The sequence below is a fragment of the Pollicipes pollicipes genome, unplaced genomic scaffold (genome assembly GCF_011947565.3).
Source record: "Pollicipes pollicipes isolate AB1234 unplaced genomic scaffold, Ppol_2.1 Scaffold_5724;HRSCAF=6776_pilon_pilon_pilon, whole genome shotgun sequence".
NCBI lineage: Eukaryota > Metazoa > Arthropoda > Thecostraca > Pollicipedomorpha > Pollicipedidae > Pollicipes > Pollicipes pollicipes.
In genome coordinates, this window is record NW_023596746.1 from 16,896,005 (window position 1) to 16,913,487 (window position 17,483).

Consider the following 17,483-nt stretch of genomic DNA (forward strand, 5'->3'; position numbering starts at 1 on the left):
GTACCACAGTGGGTCTGGGCTAACATATGGGGCCCTGGCTATGGCATATAGAACCTTTTAGGCGCATAGTAAAAGTCCTTGGAGGGCCCCTGATCGATAGATTGTCCATGCATGCTAGCAGATTGGGTCTCGACAACAGCGTAGGGCCCTTCGAGCAAATGCAAATTAGTGAAGGGTAACGCGGAAGGCTCCTTCGGGAGAGGATTAATCCTGTGAGGGCACATATGGGGCCCCTGGCAACAGTGTAGGACCTCTGAACGGTGTAAAGAACCTTAAAATCTCCCCAATTGCCACCATCTTAACCAGAGAATAACTATTTCGTCTGTTCGTGAGCTACTCAGTTTTGCTTGCGACTGTTGTTGGTCGCCCGGAAGCTCAAAGACGTCAAATTGTTCTGCGTTTCGTATTTAAAAAACTACGTTTGTTCGACCGGCTTTGGTCCCTTCGGAGCCTATTATGAGCACCTCCGGGATCCAAGGGAGACATGGTTTATGGCCCCTTCTGGATCCGCCACCGCTAACGATACACAACTGGACATGACTATGCTTGACCTGGCCTGACTTGGCCTGACTGTGCCTGACCAAGCTCTACCCGAAAAACAGCCTGACTTAAACCTGGCCCAACTGTATCTGATCTGACCTGAATTCACCTGATTTGCTCTATCTAACCTGACTCAACTCGACCCTACTGGACCCGATCGGACCCGATCCAGCCAGGCCTGACCTGAGTTGTAACGGTTTGACCCAGCCCGACCTAGGCAGACAAAACCCGACCTGACCTGACCCAGTGTGGCATGACCCAACCCGATTGGAAGCCAGCCGACCCAGCCCGCTCTGACCTGATCTGATGTCATCCGGCTTTAATACCGCCCGCAGGCATTCCGGCCGCCTGGAACATGCTGGCCATCACGTTCCTGGCGCCCCAGGACGTGGACCACTGGTGTGCGCGGCCACCGGCCTTCGCCAATTGGACGGCCGACCAGTGGAAGCTGTACGCCATACCGACCGAGAAGGAAGTGAGCGACTGCTGCCCGCTGCGCTGTACTTACGCTCTGACTTCCGATAGCGCGGTCCAGTCCGAGGAGGCCGTCGAGCTGTGCGGCTGGGGCGGGGATGGAAGTGGCGAAACCAGAGGCCGCGCCGAACACACGATTTGACGGCTCAATTGGTGTGGACGGCGATTGACGATTGATCTGACGGACGATTTGATGTGGTATGAGACTAGCGAGCGGCCGGACGCTCGTCGCGAGCCCCTGAGGAACGTGGCTAGGCTGTCGTAGCCACGCACTCGTGCAATGTTGTGCGTACGCCTCCATAGCTCCTGTTGCGGTGGGTTGGTGCGAGGCAATGACCCGTCCACTGGTCTGCAACGCACGTGCGCCATGTACCCCCGTCCCCCCTTCTCTAACCTGCTCCCAACTGGCGCCATCCTCTCAACAGAGCAAGAAGACGACCTACCAGACCTGTATGATGTACAACGTCAGCTACGACGTGGTGCCAAGCGGGCCTGCGGCGCCGGCCATTGCCCTGGATCAGCTGACCAACGACTCGCTGATAGCGTGCCAGAGCTGGCCCTCGGGCCGCGAGGGCGGCGGCCTCATCACCCACGAGTACGACCGCTCCCGCTTTCCCGACACGGCTGTCAGTGAGGTACTGCTGCAGGGGGGCTCTGCAATGGTGGGGGCGCGCCCGTCTGGGCGCGCCGCCCGCTGTGACTCGCGTGCTAACTGGTAGTAAGTTGGACCACGGCCGTGAGTTTGGCTCAAGTTCAAACGCTTTTCGGTCACCAGAGAGACCTTTCACTGTGGGAATACGGTGACCGTGCGCATGCGCACGATGTCCTATGTTATGGCGCTGGGTGTTCCACGCGCTTTGTACCAGTCGTGTTTTTTCCCATCGTGACCTTCACCAGTTGAGGGCGGTAGTCCGGTGACCTTCGGAGCTCGTGTTCCTCTGTCTGGTGTCCAAGCTCAATAAAGGGCGTATTTGCATGGTATCCTCGGGTAGCTCAGTTTGCATCCCTGTGGTGTTTTGTGATAGTCGAGTGCAACTCATCTGCTGTGCTGTGGCAGTCCAACCGTGTTCGTCTGCTGTCCACAGAAAATCCCTGTGCGTGCGTGCGTGCGTGCGTGCGAGTGTGTGTGTGTGTGTGTGTGTGTGTGTGTGTGTGTGTGTGTGTGTGTGTGTGTGTGTGTGTGTGTGTGTGTGTGTGTGTGTGTGTGTGTGTGTGTGTGTGTGTGTGTGTGTGTGTGTGTGTGTGTGTGTGTGTGTCTGTCTTTGATGCCCTGTGGCAGTGCTTAGTGGCTTGCTGGTGACATCCGGTAGTTAGCGTTCGTTCTGGCCTGCCAACCTTGCCAGCCACCAGTCATCTCACATCCAACGTCCGCGCAACAGAGCACACTCGCATTGCGCTAAGACCCCATTGTATGCACTTGAGGAATATGGACTACGTTATCACAGCCTGGACAGCTGTGGCCAGATACCTGGTCGCCCAGGTATATGCTCAGCACCTGCTTACTGTATGCTCACTGTACTTATGTGAATGCAAGCTCATGTGCTGTGACTTGTTTACGCCGTGTAACCTACAATGGTTTACGTGTTGACTTTTGCGTCAGGGGTATATGACTCATCGTATACTGCATAGGTGCGTGGGTTGACAACTGCCCACCCTGTCTTCTATTTCAGTTCAGCCTGGTTTGTGATAGGAAGGGGTACGTGGCGCACGCGCAATCTACATACATGGTGGGCATTCTACTGGGAGCCGTGCTGGGCGGCGTATGCGCCGACTGGTGAGTGGCAAGCGCTCTGGGCGCTGCCTGTGACGCTCCACGTCGAACCGGACGAGACCGGCGCGTGCTCCACGTCGAACCGGGTGTGACCAGCGCGTGCTGGATTGCCAGTCACGCGACCTTTTCATGTGCACTGTTTATCGTCAGACGTGACGGCATTCACCAGCCTGGGGTGTTTGGACGTGAGTTCCGCCTCATCGGGTATGTGTCGTCACTGGGCGATTCCAACTCTCCGAGCGCGTGACCTTTGTGCAGGCATTCCAGATGGCCTCGGGGCACTTCACCGAAGCGTGTCGCTCTTCTGGTCTCGGCCACACTGAGCCGGCTTCTAAACCTCATGGGAAGAGAAACATGATGTGGGTCATATTTACAGAGCTCGATGCTTGATAAATTTCATGGAATTCGGCGGTGATGGTATGCCCTATAGCGCGGGAGCCGGTGCAACAACTCCGATCGCAGTGCATGCGAAGCGTGTCGCTGGGTGTGTACTACATCGTGAGAACACTCTGAAAATGTGCACATCTAACCGCGCCCTGATGGGGGAGGGACGGCGATGAAAAACACAAATATTTTCAGGAGATATCTATCTGGCATATGCCGTGTCATCGCGCCCAACTTCTCCGTATCTGAAGGGACATATTTTGCGCGTGTTTTGGCTAAATACATACCGATGTGCTCAGCTTTAAACAAGGAACACATCTGAGTAAGTTTCCTGTTGTTAAATAAGTCCTTTTACAGTTCAGGATCGGCCCTTAACATGCCAGAATGGGCCTTTCACAGGCCCTCCAAGTTGGGTGGGCGCCGCCTGCCCCCTCCCCCTCCACCTTTAAAGGTGCGGTCGAGCTGGCTTCACTGCCCCCTCCTCCTTCCCCGTGGCCCGCGTCCTTGGTTATGAAAGAAGGCAAATCAGGGCGAAGGTTAATGCGACATTGAGAGGGACGACTTATTCACTGTGTCAGCGACACCTCCTGGCATAAGAAGTTTGCAGCCCACGAGGAACCATTGGTGGCTTATCAATCATGTGGGTCCTACTTGGTTGGGTTTATAAGACCGTTTTCATGTTTGCGCTTAATAGCTCACATTATCTCCATACACAGCGATAAAAAGATGGCGTTTTCTTGTTGACGAATGTTTGGTCTGCTTTCGTTTCAGGTACGGTCGGCGCAAGACTTTGCTGATTTTCACGGTGACATTCCTGATATTTGGAATATCGGCGGCATTCTCCAACCACGTCATTGTCTTTATGGCACTCAGATTTTGCGTGGCATTCTCCATGATGGCGCTGTTCACTACAGGCTTTGTATATGGTGAGTGAATCTGTTTGGAGGTCGACGTTCGACGACCTTGGAAGAGACGCTCAGCACGGTTAAAAAACATAAGTGGCTGTATTGCAATAGGCACTTTTGATCTTATGTGCATGATGACGCATGTAATGGCATTGAGAGTGCGCAAACTGACTGGTTAGAGCACATTATATCTGGCTTGAATCGGCACCCCAGACAGCTTTCTGTAAAACGCAAACCACGTGCTCGTCCCGAGGCTCACGACACCAGCTCGTCACGAGAGTCACGACACCAGCCCGTCACCAGGCTCACGACACCAGCCCGTCACGAGGGTCACGACACCAGCCCGCCATAAATGACAAGTGGCACATGACTAGAGGGCACATTACAACCACCCCCGTACAATGCTTTTGCCAGACCGGGATCCATCCTGACACGTTTATACCACGAGTGTATTCCACGTACAGCCTATAGGACGAGGAATGCGTATGAAAAAACGTATGCGCAGGGACGCTCTGATTGAGATGCACACCTCGATGCAAACCCCGGGGCGGTGCGTATGCGTGCACCGTCTTCGATGATGATAGCTTTGATTGAGAGCACGCCGACTGCAGCGGTCATATGACCACCCAGCGAACTTGGACCACGGCACGCAGCCTGACCAGCTTTCCCGGCAGCGCTGGAGAGCGTGGGCGGCTCCTGGCGCGCCATCCTCGGCATCTCTTACGAGTACACCTTCGCCATCGGCTTCATGTCGTTGGCTGGCATCGCGTACGGGCTAAAGCCCTGGATGCACCTGCAGCTGTGCATCGTCATCCCTGCCGTGCTCTTCTTCTCGTTCTACTTGTGAGTGGTGCGCAGTGTAGCGGCTCGTCGGCCCGCTTCAGTTTTGTCGCAGCGCAGCTGGTCCAGCACCGGCGTGGGCCACGCTTCTAGCGCGTGGCCGACTGGTGTTGTCGCACTTTCCGGTGCGCATACATATGAGCGTTGGTATACCTACGTCCATGTGTGAACTCATATATACACTAGAGAGCTGAAACTATTATGGCACACTACTCGGCTTCGTTAGCTGAGCCATTTCGCGTTAGAAAGGCTTAATGTACTCGAAAATCGTTTCGTTTGTCTTGGACGTGAGTAGACCGAGCACAATACGGACAACGTTTAGTGAACCATCTGCAATGCAAATAGTCCTACAGAAGTGATTTGAAAGTTCTTTGCATCATCTTGCTGCTCACGTGGAGAGACCAATTGGCGATAAGCTCCATAAAACATGATTATGATCGCGTTACCTGTGTTTGCAGCATTATCCCCGAATCGCCCCGGTGGCTGCTGAGCAATGGCAGGGAGGAAGAGGCTCGCGTGATCATTGAGAAAATATGCCGCACAAACGATCGCCCCTACAAGCCCACCATGGAGGTGGTGGATGCGGTGAGCGTCGGCTTTGAATCATAATGTTGAAAGAGCAAACACGACGCAGGCCCGGCTAGTACGGCGTCTGCCGTCGGGAAATCTGAATTGCCTGCTTAAATCGTGCGGGTGGGCTATGACTGCCAATCGACGCCTGGCATAACAAAACGTTCTTCTCTCAGGTGTCTAAAACAGACGAAGAGACACGCGTGACAATCCTGGATCTCTTCAAGACACCCAACCTTTGTAGGCGGACGCTCAACTTTTATTACAACTGGTTCGTCAACAGCTTTGTGTACTACGGTCTCTCGCTAAACTCGGGCAACCTTGGCGGTGACACCTTCATCAATATCTTCATCGGCGGTGCGGTTGAGATTCCGGCATACACACTCAGCATCATCGTGCTGCTCAAGGGCGGCAGGCGGTGGGCGCTATGTCTGAGCATGGTGATTGGAGGCGTGGCCTGTCTCTGCACCATGATCTTCGAAAAGGGTACGTCCTAAAGGAAAATCTCACGGTTCAAAAAAGGAATAAGGATGCTTTCTGGATAGCGAATCCACTGACGATGGTAGAATAATGTTTTTTTTTGTGTGTTGAGATTAAACCGTGCCCACCTATACGCACGCTGAACTTGTGATGTCTCGACGCCGGAACGATGCGAGCCACTCAACTTAGGGCGACCCGATTGAATGAACTTTGCTCCATTTGCAGTTGTGCATACAAGGCTCACTCATGCGTGCCACTGCTTGCGATCATCGCGCTCGTTCAACTGTTTACGCCGGGTCCATAGCAACCTTATTCCCCTACCCGAGCTTTTCTCAGTCGTCGGTAACCTCGACGATTCAAACACAACCTGCATTTGCACGTTCTCATTCGAACCTCGCGTGTTCGTTTCCTTGGAAGGAACTGTGCCCGTCATCCTCGTCGAGCTTGCTATGACGTCATAACCGTCGCCGTTCTCCCGCAGACGTGTACACGCTCGACTGGCCCATCGTGACGTGTGCCATGATCGGCAAGTTCTGCATTTCCGCCTCGTTCGCCATCGTGTACGTGTTCTCGGCCGAGGTGTTCCCCACGGTGCTGCGGACCACAGGGGTCGGCAGCTCCTCCATGTGCGCCCGCTTCGGCAGCATTGCGGCGCCCTACGTCGCCATCTACGTGAGTGACGGCGGCACCGCTCTGTTGCCTCGTGGACCACTTATTCTGCGCATGTACATGCACTGACCTTGTCGCTCCGCAGCTTTCCACACCATGTTCTCTAGCGCATTTTAGTTTTCTGTCATCGCCTTGCGTAAGGACGTACCCGCTTAATTTTCAAGCGCCGGCCATGACACTGCGCAGAAGTGCACAGCGTTTGGCTAAGCTCAGCTAGCAGTGTTCGGGATCTGTACACGCCAACAGCCGAACTGGTGTTCTGAGTTCTGAGAATCGAGTACCTCAGCGACGAATTTGAAAGTTTTCGCAAAATCATGTGCGGGCAACTAGCACTACAAGTCTGAGCGTGAAAGAGCAGGTTTCTTTCACGAACGGACTACGAAGCATGTTTAAGTCTGGGTGCCGGGTGAAGGGGCATCTTTTTCACGCCTTCTTCTTCCAAGACGCCGTTAGACCTGTCGCTCTATCACACTGCACCCGTCTTGCGTCGAGTGGCACGGGATAATCGCCCGTATTATCCCGCCCCCTCGAGAGCGGCATCCCGGCATCGTGCCGCCCGTTGACCGGTGGCCGGCGGTCGTTCGCAGGGTGGCGAAGCCTACAAACATCTGCCGGTGATCATGTTCGGTGTCACTTCGATCCTGGCCGGCCTGCTGGCGCTCCTGCTGCCCGAGACCAAGGGCAAGTCGCTGCCTGACACGGTCGCTCAGGGCGAGGTCTTCGGAACGTGAGTTTGCGGCGGACGTGGGACAGGGCGAGGTGGGCGGGGTGAGGGGGCGACGGTGGCGGTTCCAGCTGAGTGATGGTATGTGCACAACCCTGGAGAGAGACCGTGGAAGGCGATGGAAGGAGCAGTTCCACCTACGGGAAAAGGAATGACTCGCGACTGGCTTAATCATGATTAAACCGTCTCGTCTACCCCGTATCTTAGCGACCTGAGCCCTCCCTCATCTTTGGGCGTCCCTCTGAAGCGGTGGAAGCTGTTTAGAATGGGAGCCAAATCGAATGTGGTCGATTCAGAATCCGAATGAGCTTTTGGTTGTTCAAAAGGAAGCGCGCAGCTAACATGAGAACAACTTCGTTTGCATATGTATGTGTATATATATATATATATATATATATATATATATGGTTATTCTGGGAGTCAGGAACATAGCTTCCTATTCAGTTGGGGTTTCAGCACCCTCCCCTACCAACTTGTGCTTCAGCCACAAACTTTGGGAAGAGTGGGGCCCAATACGGGCAGAAACCAATTTGATGACGTATTTGCGGGATAAGTTGCGTCATTTTTTCAGTGTTCAGTGTCGTTTTGAGAAACTACGCCCCTCCTGGAGTTGGTGTCTTTTGCTGAGGCGTCCAGGCAACCTCGGTGATTTTGCCCTCTATATCGCATATAAATTGCGTTACGAATGTGCGAATGCCTAAGCAAGTATGATCCTCAAATTATCAAGAGGAATGAATGGTAACACATGCGTCATATTCGTGTCCCATTGTCACTTAATTTTCGCCTTGATAACGTCATATGTTTGACGAAACGGCGGGATGTAAACGACCAATTTTGAGGAAGCCTTTTTCGAGCTTGACCATGGAGCGAGACGCTTGGTGAGAGATGTTAACCGAAGCCAAAAGGACATACTTCTTGAACGCATATCACGCCGGCGTGAGATGTTTTCCTTTTTTATGTATATATATATACATATATATATATATATTATATACCTGTATATAAAATATAATGTATGGAACATTTTCGGAAAGCACGAAGCGGAAAAAACTTTACGGCAAAGACAGTAATCGCTATCATTTATGTAGATGTCAGCGTCTCGATACATTGCGTGTCATCATCAGGACGAGTACAATGGTATGAGTTTAGTCAAGTTACAATGCAATATTACAGCAATCAACCGACATCGCTACACTTGACAACGTTTACAGTTTCACGGCTTAACACGACCTCCTTGCGCATAAACAGGACAAATCGAAAAATACAGAAATCCCGCGGCGAAATATCCTTTTGACTCCGTGTGGAAAAGATAGTCTTATAGCTTGCAAATGATATCCAGACCTCATGGTATTCAATGGCGGCCGTTTTTGATGAAAATGAAGTGAATCTAAAATACAAAGATCGAGAGAATTATTGCAATGGCCTAATACCCGAAAGCTTTCAATGTTAAAGTGAGCGTCAAGGGCAAATGAGTGGTCTCGGTTAGGCGAAGTGTCTTGGTTAGACAGAACGCTACCTGTACGGTCCGACCTTCCAAATGTTTCTACACTCTGCACTTCAATTTAAGACGGATTGAGCCACGTAAGATGCTCCACATGAAGCACAACAACAATTATAAATGACTGGGAGACAGAACATTTGGAAGTTTGTCTTTAACTTATAGCAATATCCAACCGTCATTCGTGTCAACTGTGTTCCAAAATCAGGCAGCACCAACTATTTATTTAGCCTTAGGACCTCATGCACGGTGGGGCTTTGACATATTTTGCATACAGGAAGCTCTTTATTAAGCTATTAATGATTGAAAGTGTAAAGCCGCTTCCCTGACAAGACAAAAATGACATCGGCCGATTAAGTTCGGAATAAACAGGTATATAGTTGGAACTTAAACGGAAAGCTCTGAAATAGCTGTTTTTACACCGCATAATTAAAAGGCGTCGGGGATGAATGAGAAAAAGCTCGGTCTAAGACCAGTGAACGTGGGATTTCAATAGGCGAGGGCTTCAAATTCGCATTGGGACTTCCGAGCTCGCACGTCAAGGAATGGCAAGCCGAATTCAACTTTGTTTTCCTTTGTAATCTTCATGTAAGAATGTTGAGCGTTAATATAAGTGAGAACCAATCAACATGAGACCTGTGCAGAAACAACAGAAAGAAGTCGTCAATATATCGCCAATAGAATGCCGGTTGAAAGTCGGGGGGGGGGGGGGGGAGCAGTTGGATACCTTTAGTTATTCGTGAAATCACTTAAAGATATTGGCAAAGTGGGTCCCAGATGAAGTCCTATCCCCACGCCTTCTTTATGTTTATACAGTTTGCCACTGAATATAAAAGAGTTCATGACAGCGAGTTTTAATAAAAAGCGAAAACCAGCCACACAAAAGCTCATGAACTAAAACGGGACACAAGCATACTATTCACGCAAATGTCTATCGTTTCTCTAAGTGAAAATTTTGTTAACAGGCTCTCAATATCAAGGCTAGCCGTAATCATACATTCCGAACAATCATGTGAAATTTCGTGCGCAAATTGAGTAAAATTAGTCAGAGTATTCAGCAATACCTAATAGTGTTGGCGTCGGTACAATATATATATATATATATATATATATATATATATATATATATATATATATATATATATGTATATATATGTTTATGCTTATAATTATATATTTATATATTTATATATACATGTCTATAAATATGCATTTATCTGTATATATATATATATATATATATATATATATATATATATATATATCAATGCATATGTATATCCATATATAATAATACTTAAAGGACAAGCCCACGTTTACAGGTATTCCACATTCTATTTAATATTACATATGCAATTATAAGTTGCATATAATTTAATTACAGGTATTATTACAGGTAACCTGAGTATTTTCTCATTCATTTCCGACGTTTTTAGGCTATGTGGTATGAAAGATATTTGCAGAGCTCTCCGTTTCAGCTCTACCTTTGACCTCCTTTGTTCCGAACTTAGGCCTCTCTGATCATTCTTTCAGGGACAAGGATTCCCACTTTCGATCGTGAATAGTTAAATAAAGAGGTTTTTGGATGCAAAATATGTGAAACCCACAACCGTTCCGGGAGTCCTAAGGCTAAATAAATATCTGATGTTGCCTTTTTAGGAAAACATTCGATGCAAATGGAACATGAGCTTGCAAACCTGCTACAAGGTTTTTCCTCTTTTCTGACCACCGGAATCATAGAAGTTTAGTTTAGAAGTAATCATAGAACTCTTGTATTGTTGGATCTTTCTTTAAGTTTAAATAGGAGCTCCCCAAATGTTCTGTCCCTGCAGTCACTAATAACCATTGTTGTGCTTCGTGTGGAGCATCTTACGTGGCTCCATCCTTCTCAACTTGCAGTGCAGAGTGTAGCAACGTTTGAAAGGTCGGACTGTACAGGTAGCGTTCTGTCCAACCTAGACCTTTCTCCCATCCGAGACCATTCATTTGCATGTGGCACTCATTTTAACATTGAAAACTTTTCCGTATTCAGACGCTGCAGCAATGCTCTCGATCTTAAGATTCTAGAATCAGTTCATATTCAGCTAAAAAGCCGCCATGAAATACCACAAGGTCTGCATTTCCCTTCCAAATACTAAAGTAACCTTTTTATAAGGAGTCAAGAGGATATTTCGTCGCGTGATTTCTGTATTTTTCACTCTGTCCTGTTTATGCACAGAGAGGTCGTGTCGAAATGTGAAACTGTGGTCGTGTCTTGTCTAGCGATGTCAGTGGAATGTCAATACTTCGCTGTAACTTGACTGAACTTGTACCACTGTACTCGTCCTGATGATGATACGAAATGTATCGAAATGTTGACATAAACAAAAATGATTGAATACATAAACGATAGCGATTGCCATCCTTGCCATAAGGTTTTTACTACTTTCATATTCAGGAAAAGGAATTGCTTTTACCTGTCTTGTAAAACGCTGCGTCTTCGCAAAAGCGCCCACGCAAGACATTCGCCGCATAGTTTCAGCAGACACTGGCGCAAGAGGGCTGAAAAGATCTCTTCTTCTGACGGACATCCATTCCAATCATTTTTTGGTAGAGGTTTCGAAAATGGCCGTGGACTCGAGGGTGTACATCCTGTCATTCCCGCCGCATTTTTGGACCCGTGTAGACCGTACCGTGAACAGACCACGGCATGGATGCGACTGCACCCAGGTCGACATCTGACACCGTGCGAAGGCATCGACCTGTTCCGAAAAGCGTACCTGAAAACAGCGCCTGTCGAAAAGCCTATCGACAGCTTCGGTGCAACAGGCACCGCGCCGACAAACCCATCCGTCTTCACCGAAGAAGGCTTGATCGCCAGCAGCGCAGCATATCCTGCCCGACCGCGCGCTGACCTTCCGTCAGTAGCCATAGGTGCCACACTGAACAACGCTACCACATCCTGCCCGACCGCGCCCTGGCCTCCCGTCAGCAGCCATAGGTGCCACACTGAACAACGCTGCCATATCCTGCCCGACCGCGCGCTGGCCTCCCGTCAGCAGCCATAGATGCCACACTGAACAACACTGCCATATCCTGCCCGAACGCGCGCTGGCCTCCCGTCAGCAGCCATAGGTGCCACGCTGAACAACGCTGCCATATCCTGCCCGAACGCGCGCTGACCTCCCATCAGTAGTGATAGGTGCCACACTGAGCAACACTGCCATATCCTGCCCGACCGCGCGCTGACCTCCCATCAGTAGCGATAGGTGCCACACTGAACAACGCTGCCATATCCTGCCCGAACGCGCGCTGACCTCCCATCAGTAGCCATAGGTGCCACACTGAACAACGCTGCCATATCCTGCCCGAACGCGCGCTGACCTCCCGTCAGCAGCCATATGTGCCATACTGAACAACACTGCCATATCCTGCCCGACCGCGCGCTGACCTCCCATCAGTAGCCATAGGTGTCACACTGAACAACACTGCCATATCCTGCCCGACCGCGCAGCTGACCCTCGCCTCAGTAGCCATAGGTGTCCACCACTAGGAACAACACTACCATATCCTGCCCCGCACGCCGCGCTGACCTCCCATCAGTTAGCCATAGGTGTCGCACTGAGAAAACAATGCCATATCCTGCCTGAGCGCGCGCTGACCTCCCGTGACACTGCCATAGCATCAGCTGTCCCAAGCGCTGATGTTGAATACGACGCAGTTTTTGTGGAATGCATCGCGGAGGTTCTATCGAACGCTACGTCGTGCGAGAACGAGTACGGGGGACACCGTCAGTGGTGGAGACTCCAGGAAGCCATCAGCCGCTGGGACTGTATGGACGCCGTCAGTGGTGGGGGCTCCAGGGACGCCGTCGGCTGCTGGACTGCACCGACGTCGGTCGCGGGTGCTTCCAGAGACGCTGTCACCCTTTGGAAGGGTTCACACGGTGTTGAACATTTCGCGTCCCTGGCCCCGATACCCCAGGCGCGAGGCCAAAGCGCAGCGCTCGATCATCCAACACCGTCGCCTGTGAAAAGGTGCCGGGAAGGGCGGAATAAGGGATTCACACCGCCCAACACGAAGCGGCCAAGGTTAAAGGAAGTGTATTGTGCGCCACCAGCGAATGGCTTCTGGCTGACCTCCATGCTGACGCCTCACGTTTCTGACGAACTGCCGTCTCGTGACGCTCTGCTGATCCTGTCATTCAGTGTTCCGCATGACCGCATGATATTTCAAGACGGCTCAATGTTTCTCCTTTGTTGGAGCGGCAATGTCCATACTGAACGGGTGTCAAGTAAACACACGGTCGCGACGTTCCCATGAACGCTGATGCGCACTGCACTTAATGCACCGTGTCCCAGCGCCTCCAGCTATCAAAACGTCATTCGTGCAATTCGTGGCTGGCTAATACACAGTTCCCTGCGCCGTTGCGGTACCTGTGCGACGCCTCCGACCGCGTGACCCCTGCGCTGGGGTATGCTACCAGTCTGATAGCGTTGCTTTGTGTGCCGTTTGCAGGAGTGCCGAGGAGCAGCCGCTGAACAAACGCTCAACGTCTGAGGACGAGGGAGAAACGCGCCTACACCAACGTTGCGCTGGACACCAAGCTGTGAAGCCGACCTGGCGCGACTGTAGACCATGCTGGCTGGGTCGGTATCCGGCGGACGTCTCGAGCAGCTGACATGCGTGTGTCTCCACGTGTGACGTGAACAACGCCCATCTGCGAGATTGTTATCGGTTCATCATTGAGATGCACTGACATATGCGTCGGGGCGGGGCGCATGGTTCACTAGTAAGCGGACATGTGACATATGAGATGACCGCTTGTTGCTATCCGGCCACGAGATACTGTTCGCGACAGCCACTGGCCAGCACCGGCTCCCCTACCACCTACGTCATCGGACGTAGCGGTCGGCGCACGAACACAGCAGTTCAAATATGTCCATACGTCCAGCCCGGAGTTACTGAATGACTGAGCAGAGTTAGCTTTTATGGTGGTCACTTCCTTGGAAATTTAAGGAGGAATCTGTCATGTTGGTGGACGCAAGCTCATCACGTTTATGCCTCACCGCGTCACAGTATCAGACCGCTCTTAACTACGCACTCTGCTGCTGGGAAGACATGGCGTCGCCTGCCTCTTCCCCTGGTGGGAAGGGTGGGCACCGCGGGGAATCGAACCTCGTACCCCTGGTTTCTCAGACGTGCCGTGGTTAACGTAGACCCGTTAATCACTACATTAGCGCCCCCTCTGGATGGTTTTGGTCGATAGTTATGATTAATCATATACGTATACGATAGTTGTTCCTGAGTTACTGTCACCGCAATTCTGCGGTGTCACTGGCCCACTATTGTCGGAGCGCGCACTCGACTGACTTACCGCATTAATGCTAATGTTGCGCTCGTACGCAGAGGCGGAATAATCTTGTCCATACACAAAGACTGTCCGCTTCAGCTAGAATGCTTCGCCTCAAGATAGAAATTGTGTCTTTGAAAATGGGACATAACATTCTGTAACCTATTTTGGCCAGCCCAGGCCATGCGAAAGGAGCAGTGGCCGTGCGCTGATGAGGGGTGGTGTTGCGTCATACCAGACCATGTACAATTACTCAAGCGTACTTAACACACCTGGCAGCACGACGTACGAATGGACCTGGCAGCGGCGAATTCGCTGAATAAAAATACGATGCACCTATACAAACAGCGCCATGATTTATTTATACGGAGCTATGACGGGACCACGGCTCCAGATACGTGCATATACTTCACATACAATACGCACCATGATTCGAACGTGTTTCAACTTACAAACGGAAAGGAACTGTGTGGAAGGCACGGGCTGAACTACCCCGGCAATATAAATACGATACAAGCTTTCCGTCGAGTAATGCTACAGGACATGCAGCCGTTGGGTTATTGCACTGGTCACATTAGGGAGAGCGGGAAAGAAAGAGGGGTGGAAAGGGGGAGGGAAAGGAAGGAAGAGGAGAGAGAGAGGGAGTGGAAGCAGAGTTCCAATATTCAGCCAAATGGGTGGCAGGAACGTCGATATTGTTTCACGTTATACATCCCGCCTTGAGGCTCACTGTCTGTTGCTCTTCCCCTTGCTCAAAATCAACCCATCAGCATCAAACCGGGCACCTGTCAACCCAGTACCTAAGCGCCTCAGGCTCGACAAATGGGCCGGGCAGGTCAGATGTCTGGGCTCGGGGTCAAAGGGCAACGGATAAAAGACAACGAATTGCGTGCGGGGAGCCGCCAGAAAGTCAGGATTCTTATGGCATGACTTCATCTTCACATCCTGCACACCCTTCTGGATGAGTTTTGGATCACTAAGTGAAATATAAAAAACAAAGAAACGCTGACCAATAATCCAACCTCATGTCTGACTGGTGACAACACTATGCACATTTCAACGTTGTCAGCACGCCCAGATGTCGCTGCTTACACTCATCTGTCATGTTGTGCTAATCATCAACAAAAACTACGTCACTACAAGAGCACGTTGAACGGGCAACGGAGCCAACTCGCGCCGAGCACGCACGTTCCCTGCCGTCGAGCGCGACGTGGCCGACTAGAAGTCTGTGACGCGACCCTTGCGCTCCCAGTCGCCGTAGCGCGTGGGCTCGGGGCCGCGCGGGCCGCCCACCTCGCCGGTGCGCGGGTTCACGCCGTCCGGAAATGCCGCCAGCGGCTCTTTCTCCTGGAACGGGTGGCGGCCCTCATCCAGTTCGTCCAACTTGCCTGCCGGATCAGGCGGTAAGGAGCCAGTCAGCAACAGGCAAAGGCGCGCCAGTCAGCGTCGTGCAATCTATTTTGAGTCATGACGCGGGCGTACATCTGTGGTGATCTGGGTGGTGATCATGCACATAGCATCAACATCGGTTGACAACGAAACTACCGTGTCTCATCAGGCCGGCATTCGGCCACGCACACACACACCACGCACGCACGCACGCACGCACGCACGCACGCACGCGCGCACACACACACGCAGGCACACGTGCACGCACGCACACGCTCTCGCTCTCGCTCGAGCTCTCGCTTACCTGCTTGCTCAGGCCAATGCTCCACGAACTGGAGATAGGGAGACCCCCCCTCCCTTATACCAGTTGCACCCAATAGGCAGCTGCCCCTTAGTGAAGACAGATGGCAGAGACCCCAGTACACAGTGCCACTGACTGGGAGGAGGTCTAAAAATTTGTTTGTGCTTTTGGGCTGTTCAGAAATGGTGAAGTGGAAATCATCTTGTCATTTTGAAGTAACTACAGACATTATCTCATGTGGCAGTATGGTTGTAATTGGAGCTTTAAGGTGCACTTAGTGGCTAATACTATATGGCACTGTCTACCTCACATCCTGGCAGAAAGGATGAGTACTGTTGCCCATGCAGGAGCGAACAAGTGAAGACAGAAACAGATATTTGGCACAATAATGCTTACCAATTGGTGTCTTTGCTTTGATAGGATTGTTGGTTTCAGATTTATTACATGTTCTGTCGCCCTTTTCAACTTCATGTCTCAAGCTGGCTGATAAGTATAGAGGGCATTTGGCTGTGAAGCAAAGGTGAATGCTGCATGAGTGAAACATTACACATTTACATCCTATCTAAGCCATTGGTGCCATAAACATAGTGACTTGCTTGGATAACCTACCTATGAATATCTCTTACACATGTGTTATATAAACAGTTAAGTGTTGTCTACCATTCAGATCAAGCACTACATGTTTTAGTTTTTGTCAGTACCATGAAGCATCATACAGTAACAACCCAAAAGCAAATTTTGAACATATTTCTAGGTGTATCTCACCATTGCGACAAATTGCACCATTAACGAACAGCTTGGCAGCATATTGATGTGCTTGCAGTGACCGCAAGAGGAGAGGAAACATTACTGCTGATGTTCAGGGTTATCCTGCAAAGAAAAATACCAGCATCACATACTCTATCTCTATTATATCTTAAATGCATTCACACAGCAATAATCATGCTGATTGCTGAGACACTTGGCCAGATTAAGCATGTGATTATGAGTGTGATTGAGGCACAGAGTGGTGCTTATATAATATGTCACAAATGTTTATAACTTAAGTGATGGTGTTGACAATTTCATGGCATGTGAGCATGACATGTGATGTGTGTGCTGAGAAGTGTTACAGACATAGTGTCATCCAAGGAGTAACCTTCCTTCACTTGGTCACTACATGTTACATTCACTCTATGACTGGGCCAGTGCAAGTAAATATAATCATAGCTCCAACACATGGTTCAAGGCTTGTCAAAATTTGGTATCAAGGTCGACAGACATGGTATCATGACGTAGACATGGTATCATGGCCGGTAGACATGGTGTCATGACAGACATGGTATCATGGTCGAAATTCGGTATCGCTACCGCAGGCCTCGCACTTCCTAAAACAGTCCGGGATGACTGAATTTAGCCCAAAGTCCACGCATCATGCGTGTGATAATATGCACAAGAATATTTGGAATCCTCCTTACACGCTCACTTTGCTCTATATGTCAATACTGGCAATGAGTGACGCCGCACCCCTCCCTCCCACCGACTCAACACACAGCGTCAATCCGCAATCAATTGAGTGTGCCAATTTATACCAAACCAACACGTTCAGCTGATCGCACGGTGACGT

At 50.6% G+C, this 17,483-nt stretch overlaps 2 protein-coding genes across 2 annotated transcripts in view; one reads left to right on the forward strand and one right to left on the reverse strand.

Annotated features, from left to right (window-relative positions):
* LOC119102736 (organic cation transporter protein) overlaps positions 1-14,534 on the forward strand; it is a 47,271-nt gene extending 32,737 nt beyond the window's left edge. Inside the window, exons 3-12 of the mRNA XM_037226194.1 lie at positions 876-1,015; positions 1,440-1,649; positions 2,685-2,788; positions 3,941-4,095; positions 4,749-4,917; positions 5,373-5,499; positions 5,661-5,970; positions 6,446-6,636; positions 7,221-7,360; positions 13,353-14,534. Coding sequence (XP_037082089.1) covers positions 876-1,015; positions 1,440-1,649; positions 2,685-2,788; positions 3,941-4,095; positions 4,749-4,917; positions 5,373-5,499; positions 5,661-5,970; positions 6,446-6,636; positions 7,221-7,360; positions 13,353-13,515 — 1,709 coding nt within the window. The 3' untranslated portion in view covers positions 13,516-14,534. The remainder of the gene's footprint in view (positions 1-875; positions 1,016-1,439; positions 1,650-2,684; positions 2,789-3,940; positions 4,096-4,748; positions 4,918-5,372; positions 5,500-5,660; positions 5,971-6,445; positions 6,637-7,220; positions 7,361-13,352) is intronic.
* LOC119103605 (succinate dehydrogenase assembly factor 4, mitochondrial) lies at positions 14,525-16,747 on the reverse strand. Its single transcript, XM_037227198.1, has 3 exons — positions 16,643-16,747; positions 16,274-16,384; positions 14,525-15,575 (listed from the first exon to the last, which is right to left on the reverse strand). The coding sequence occupies exons 1-3, from the start codon at positions 16,722-16,724 to the stop codon at positions 15,406-15,408; spliced, it is 363 nt and encodes a 120-aa protein (XP_037083093.1). The 5' UTR covers positions 16,725-16,747; the 3' UTR covers positions 14,525-15,405.
* Positions 16,748-17,483: the final 736 nt, after the last annotated feature.